We start from the raw sequence: 7,586 nt of genomic DNA on the forward strand, positions 1-7,586 counted from the left end.
CAGTTGTGTTGTTGTTCTTGTGTGCCTCCAAGTCATTTCCAATATATGGCAAACCCGTTTTGGGATTTTCTTGGCAAAAGAGCCATTCAGGGGAGGTTTTACAGTATATACAGTAAATATAGAATGGGGGAAATGTGAATTGCTAGTGGATCCTTAAGAAAGTGGTGGAGAGGATCTTTTCGAGCAAGAAGTCTAGGAAAGTCATAGGCGAGACATCTCTTTTGGCTAACAGTCCGTGACCTAATTCTGAGCTTTTATACTGTCTGGGGGAACAACACACCTCATTCTTCAAGGTCCTTGGCCTAGTTGTGCGTCTGAGCTTTTCAGGATTTAAGTAAGCTTTTCTGGAGACCTGGAAACGTAAAAATAACCCTCTTCCCTCCCACTTCTTCTCTCTGCTTGCAAGGGAAAGTGTGCCACAGTCCCAGCTCTGAACATTTTGCTCCTGTCCAAGGCTAAAGCCAGGACTGAAGCATCACAAGACTGGTTGTTTGTGTATGGTTTCTAGTGGTTTGGTCTTTTTTGAAATGGCTTTGGATAGTCATTTAAAGAACATTCATAATCTGTTCCTTTATAAAATGCTTTGAGAGCCCTGGTGGGCAAAACAGTGATTAACAATAAAATAACTATAGAAATAAGTAACTATCAATATATATACTAGGGTATTTTTTGGTTTTGGAAGTCCCTTGCATTAGAGATTAAGTTGTCTTCTCCAAATTTGTGCTTTGCAAACCTCAAGGTTTCCTTGTTAATGCACTTATTTGCAGAAGCTTTCTAGCATAATACAAGGGTTTGGTTTTTTTTATGGCAACTTGCCTGTGTTGCTCTTACTCTGTTTTATTGTTGTCTAAATCACAAACTGCACACATTTAAAATGATACATCCAAAACCATATATCTTAAAAAGCATTTGCTAAAACAGGACCATAGAATTGCTTGCATTGGAGACATGAACCTTGAGGTCCCTTTTATTCTGTGATTCTGTTTCAGCAGATATTTAATTGTCAGTGATGATTTTAGATATTTGTCATTTGTTCAATTTGTGCTTTTCCAAACGGTGATGTTGCTTCTTTAAAGTTTGTAGCCATTTGTCCAATTTGTAATTTTCCAAAGTGGGATTTTTAAATCTTCAGTTTTTAGTCATTTGTGCAATTTGTGATTTCCAAACTGTGATGTTAAGTCTTTCTAGTTCCTAGATTTTAACTCTCTGTATGCATCTTTAAGCTGCTCTGAGCTCATATGAGGAAGACCACATTTCAAAAGTCAAATGCACTCAGCATTTTTCCTGAAGAACATGCTGGCAATAACAGCAACAACAACAACAAGAAGAAGAATGTTTACAAGCTGTGTCCTTTTCTAGGTCATGCTGGAAGAAACAGTCCGGGAAGATTGCATGCTCTGAACTCGGAGAATGTTCCTCCTTCGGCTTGCAGTGCAGAAGACAAGATGCTCATGAATCACCCAGCCATGTCCTTCAACTTGGTAAGAGCCTGTCCAGTTCTCTTCTTTGCAAAAAAGGACCCAGCAGTTTTTGTACCAAAAGAGAGAGCTGTTTAGAGGGAGGTTGTGGGGTTTCATTGGGAGAAGACGTTTTGGAGTGGCATCATGCAAAAGAGACATTGCTTTATCGGAGGACTAAGCTTAGGGTCGCCAGAAGGCTGACAGAGTGGCACAGTGATTTGAACACTGGAGTATGACCCTGGAGACCAGGGTTTGAATCCCGTCTCGGTCACAGCAGCCCACCGAGTGACCTCTGCAAACCCTCTCTGAAGAAACCTGCCCAGAAAACCCCACGATAGCTTTGCTTTTTGTTGCTATCATGGGGTTTTCATGGCCAGTTTCTTCAGAGGTTGAGAGAGTGTGACTTGCCTAAAGTCACCCAGTGGGTTTCTATGGCCGAGCTGGGATTCGAATCCTGGTCTCCAAAGTCATAGTCGCCAGAAGCTGGAAATGACTCGAAGGCACACAACAACAACAACAACAACAAAGTCAGAGCCTGGATTGCTAGCTAAGTTTGTTGTCGCTTTTTCCATTTGACTGCCAATAGATGGCAGAGTTCATCAACAAAAGCCAGCGCTGCATAATATGTTTGAGAGTTTTACTAGGACTCTCTGGAGATCAGGGTTCGAATCATTGGGCAAGTCACATTGTCTCAGCCTCAGGAGAAAGCAATGGCAAACCTCCTCTGAACAAACCTTGCCAAGAAAATCCCATGAAAGGTTGGCTTTAGGGCTGCCATAAGTCAGAAACAGCTTGAAGGCACACAACAACAACAACAACAGGCCCAATATCCACATGATTTTACTCTTATCCCCTGTTCAGGACCCAGAATCCCCTTCCTGTGGATGCTGGACAGCATAGTTTTGAAAACCTCTAGGAGCTGGCAAGAGCAAGTTCCCTTTTCTTTTCCTTCTTTTGAATGACAGCATCCAGAATGCTTACCCAGACAGTGGACCCTGGGCATTGCAGTCCCTCCCCTCTCCCAAAATGCACTTTCTTCTAGCTCAGGCTTTCTTTTTTCTCTCTCATTGCAAAAAACAAAAGCAAGCCCAAACAACCAGCAGGGCTGGATGATGGATGCCATAGTTCGAAAAAAGGATGTGTATGGATGATGGGCTCTGAAGTCTGAAAAAGTGGGTATGTTGGTGATGGGATCTCAGTTGGAAGAAAGGGGCTGTGGATGATGGATGCTGCTGCCTTGGTTTGAAAGAATCCTCCTGGGCATCTCAGCCTCAGAACGTTGGAGAACCTGGAGAAGATGCTGGCCAATCAGAGGCCGCCTCCGCCCTCCTCGGCTTCCGATTGGCTGCGACGCACCGCGGCTAGACAATAAAAGGGAGAACCGGAGGCTTTGTTTCTGCATTCGCTTTGTGCAGCTGCAGCGCAATCGTACCGGATAAAAAGGAGGCAAAACCTCGGAGGTGCCGCCGCCGCCGCCGCCTTGTTCCTTTCTTGTGAACCTGGGAAACGACGACCTTGCAAGGTAGGCGATTGCTTGGTTCATCTCCCCACTTTGGTTTTGCTCCTGAGCAATTATTACTAATATTATTAATTAATTAATTATACTTTTATTCCTCTTTTCTCCTGATATAGGCTGCTAACAAGAAATTTAAAACAGTACAGGTTAAAAACCAATACCAAAGCATTAAAATGTTGGTATAAAAACCCCATTAAACCATTTTAACAAGCTCAAAATAAAAAAAAAAAAATAACAGCCTTGTCTTCTTGGCTTCTCCCTGTATATAAGGTTTTTGGGGGTAACTAGTGTTTAGGAGGGGCTCTTTGTACCAATTCCAAGATATATAGCTGTGTTAGTCTTTAGAAGTGGTATGTAGAGAGATCTGTAGCGCCTTTGAGACTTGATAGTCGGAAAGGTACAACTAGATCTCTCTCTATGTACTAACAATTGTTGGCTATGGCACCAGGATGCAAACATGGAGATAATTCCAGATTTTCTCCCATCCTTTGGCTCAGTCATTGTTCAGAATGTGGTCAGGAAATCAGAAGAAGGCAAGGACTTGGAAGGAACTAGGCAAGACTGCTGTTGTTGTATGTTTTCAAGTGTTTTCCTACTTATGGCGACTCAAAGGTGAACCTGTCGCAGGGTTTTCTTGGCCAGATTTGTTCAGAGGAGGTTTGTCGTGTCTTGCCTCTGAGGCTGAGAGAATGTGACTTGCCCAGAGTCAACCAGGGGGTTTCACAGCCGAGTGAGAATTCAAAGATCCTGAAGTATCAAGCTATGTATGATTGAATAGTAAAGTTAGGATGGTCCATGGCGTGGTATTTCCCCATGGGGTTTCCCCCATAAACCCCATAACTTCTGTGTCTGGCTGTGAAAGCTGGACAGTGAAGAAAGCAGATAGGAAGACATTGAAAATGTAGTCCTGGAGGAGAGTTGTGGGTGTACCTTGGACAGGCACCAAGTCAAATACCCTTATCCCTCCCCATTTGCAGCTTTGGCTTTTGTGGAGTTGGTTATTCACGGATTTTATTAGTATGTTTTCTCTAGAAATATCTAGGTCCTCAGGCATAACTCTTTGGTCAACTTTAACCAAAGGTCATACTGAAGGACCTAGAGATTCCTACAGAGAACACTCCGCTAGGCATTTGTAGCTCCTCCAGCGCAATTCTATGGTCAGCGTTTGGCACTGCAAAATGTAGAACATTCAAGAAAAAATTGTAGTCTGTTACAAAACCAAAGCTGAAAACATTAATATAAATTCCTGCCTCAGTCATTCTCAAAACGGAAGACGTTTTCCATCATTTGATTCATGCAGGAAAAAGTTATAGGCAGGGAGTAGAAATTAGGTAAACATTTCATTTTTAAATTGTATAGTAATTTGTTATGATAAATAAATATGGTTGTATGCAATGAAAAGTAACATAATGCATATAGGGAGTGATAGGTAGTTGCTTCGTATAATGGCTTGTAAAGACTTTTTATTTTGTTGTGTTAGCGCTGGGGAAGTTTGTCTGTGAGATTCGTGTTAGAACAAATAAAAATATTATTTTAAAAAAGAAATCAAAATGGAGAACATTTTGAAATCCCTTTTGGACAGAAGGTTGAAATGTATGACATGGAAAAAGAGGATGTCTGGGTGCATGCAAACGCCAGCTGTTTCCTTTAGCTGCTTTGCAAGATTGTGGTTTTTCAGAGAACCTGACCCCTTTGCATTTTTCTTTCTGGACAGGTCCCTCTGTTCTTTCTCTTTCTCTGTGGACCCTCGCGTGGGACTCCCGACCGGCTGCTTCCATGTGGCTCCTGGACAAAGTGAGGTCCTCTCCAGGGGAGGCCAGCCCTCCGGGTCTGTCATTCCTGAGCTTGCCCACTGACAAATCCACCCCTCCAGCTTCCGCTTTCTCCAACATCTTGACTCCAGACCGCATCCCAGAGTTCTGCATCCCCCCGCGGCTTGCGACACCTCCACCGATGAAGAGCCCTGGGGCGGCTTTCCTTCCTCACCGCTGTCTCACAGAGCCGTGCTTGCAGCATGCGGCGTTGGCACCTGACCACATTAGCGGGATGAATAACAACGCCAGCTTATTCCTGCCCCATCTCATCCAGGTGGAAAGCGTGGAGGAGATCTCTGGCTTGGAGGAGGAAGAGGAGGAAGAAGACGGCACCAATTCGGACCCCCAGTCACAGGCGGCCTTGTCTTTGCCCCACTTCCCCAAGGCCCAGACCTCCTACGGCTTCTGTACCCTTTTGGAAAGTCCCCATACCCGGAGGAAGGAGTCCATCTTCCACAGTGAGGGTCCTTTGCATTGCAACTCCTCCGGGTCTGGACTCTCCCTACCCCGATCCCGGGCCAGCAGTTACAGTGGCCGAGAACTGGCCTCCACTAGCCCCATGGGCATCCATCCAGTTCTCCTGACCAGGAGGCGGCAGGGGGCCTGGGATAGCGACACGGCCTCCTCCACTGAGTCTTCGCCTTTTAGCTCTCCGCGTCTTGGCCGGTCGCCGCTTTCTGTCCGGTCTGGTTCCCTCTTCAAAGCCTGGAGCCACGATGGATTTTTGGGGAAGACCCTGAAGACCCGGAGCAGCTGGGCCCGGTCAGGACGAGCTGATTCCTTGTCGACGGAGGAAGGGGGCAGCTCCACCGACAGCAGCCCTAATGCCACCAGGAGGTCTTCGGAGAGCCTTTTTGACCCTGTGCCACCCTCTTCCCGAGCTTACAGCTTGTCTCCATTGCCTATTTTCCCCCTGGATCTTCCCTGCGGTCGGGAGAGGCTGGGTCGGGAAAGCACCATCGTCTTGGGTGCAGGAGCCTTGATCCGACTCTCCTCGGAGTACTGTGCCGAAAACCGACGCCTCCGGGTCCGTCTGATCAGCGTAGAGGGCTTGTATCCAATGTCAATGGAGTCCAAGAGCATCCACTGTTGCATCACGTTCTCACTTGTGCCGGGCAAGATCCAGAAGCAACGCAGCACCGTCATCAAGCGGAGCCGTAACCCCATTTTCAACGAGGACTTTTTCTTTGTGGGGGTCACCGAGGATGACCTCTACAGCTTTTTCCTCCGGATGAAGGCTGTCAACAAGGGTTACAACATGAAAAGGGACCTTGTCTTGGGTGAAAGCCAAGTGGCTCTTATAACTCTCCTCACGGCCTAAGACTCTCCAGTGGTTTCTTTTTTAAAAAAATATTACCACCTGGCAAATATTAATTATTTATCTATTTTTGTATTGTGTGTGTGTGCCCATGTGGCTGTGCAATGTTTTTTTATTTCTATTTTAATAAACTGGATTTTTATTTAAACCATGCAGCATGTGTGTTTTGTGGTTTTGGCAAAGGGGTAGCAAAGGATCCTGGTTTGTTTGCATATGTGCCTTCAGGTTGCCTGTCGACAAGATGAATTAAGGACGCACTCTGGATCTTGCATTTGCCAATGAAAGCATTGAGTTTATTAGCAAAGGCAAGATCCAGAGTGCATCCTTAATTTCCCGTTCTCTTGGGAGTTGCAGATTCATCACCTTCTGGCTCTGCAAATGTCTAATTTTGTAGCTTTCTTTTGTTACCATGCTCTTTTGAAAAGTCCATTCCAATATTTTTAGATCCTCGCATGACAGAATATTTGGAAAGCCAGCACCATTTGATTGGGAACAGGCAACTAGCATTGTTAATTCTCTTCCAGCGATGGGGGTTTAGAGTGCTTTCCAGTTGTCTACGTGATTGTCGCTCCGTTTTTCACACAGCCCATCCGCTGAAGGTGGTGAAAATGCAAGATTCAATTACCTTAATTGGATCTCGTACAGGACTGAATATAGCATTCTACTCCAGTTAGCAATAAAATCTGAAGTCAAACCACTTCTCAAAATTAGCAATAGGGCATTCGGCCTACTTCAAAAACCCAAACCAATGACATTTGCTCTTCCAGCAGCCACAGGCTCACAGTATCCTTGCACTATTCATGATTTAAGAAGTCCTTCCATTATTCCCAGACTGTTGTAGATTTGGGCCAAGCACAAAGTAAACAGGGATCTATTGCAGAGTTATACAGATGATCAAAGATCTGGAAAGCAAGCCTTATGAGGAATGATTTAAGGAGCTGGAGATATTTTGTTTGAAGAAGAGAAAACAGAGAGGTGACATATCCAGGGGTACCTGTGTTGGCTGTATAGCAAAGTACAATAATATCCAAAATCCATAAAATAGTGATATCTTTATGGGTACAACCAAAATGCATAAAAATATATGCTAGTAATTTTTCGAAGACATTATAGCTGTCTTTAAAAAAACATTTGAAGGCATGAGATGTAGAAGATGGAGCCAGCTTGTTTTCTCCTGCTCCACAGAGTAGAACATGAACCGAGGTATCCAAATTACAAGAAAAGAGATTCCACCTAAACATTGACTATAAGAGCCTTTGAGCATGGAAGGGACTGCCTTGGAGGATGGTGGACTTTCCATCTTTGGAGGTTTTTATACCAAGGTTGGACCAACATCTTTCAGGAGTGCTTTAGCTGTGTATTTCTTCATGGCAAAGAGTTAGACTAAGAATCCAGCATCCAACAAGGGGACTAACCTAAGCTAGCCTTTAGTCTAGTGACCCAAAATTCAGCAATACAAATCAATGCTGAGGGAAAGG

General features: G+C 44.6%; 1 protein-coding gene across 1 annotated transcript; it reads left to right on the forward strand.

Annotated features, from left to right (window-relative positions):
* Positions 1-2,894: 2,894 nt before the first annotated feature.
* On the forward strand, positions 2,895-6,256 carry LOC149307117 (C2 calcium-dependent domain-containing protein 4C-like). Its single transcript, XM_089537763.1, has 2 exons — positions 2,895-2,982; positions 4,691-6,256. The coding sequence occupies exon 2, from the start codon at positions 4,753-4,755 to the stop codon at positions 6,109-6,111; it is 1,359 nt and encodes a 452-aa protein (XP_089393889.1). The 5' UTR covers positions 2,895-2,982; positions 4,691-4,752; the 3' UTR covers positions 6,112-6,256.
* The last annotated feature ends 1,330 nt before the right edge of the window (positions 6,257-7,586 follow it).

Source organism: Sceloporus occidentalis, unplaced genomic scaffold (assembly GCF_023333645.1).
Source record: "Sceloporus occidentalis isolate IW3139 unplaced genomic scaffold, rSceOcc1.0.p SCAF_9, whole genome shotgun sequence".
NCBI lineage: Eukaryota > Metazoa > Chordata > Lepidosauria > Squamata > Phrynosomatidae > Sceloporus > Sceloporus occidentalis.

Excerpts from the sequence above, each read along its gene's own strand:
- LOC149307117 (XM_089537763.1), top strand. The coding sequence starts at position 4,753 with ATGTGGCTCCTGGACAAAGTGAGGTCCTCTCCAGGGGAGGCCAGCCCT.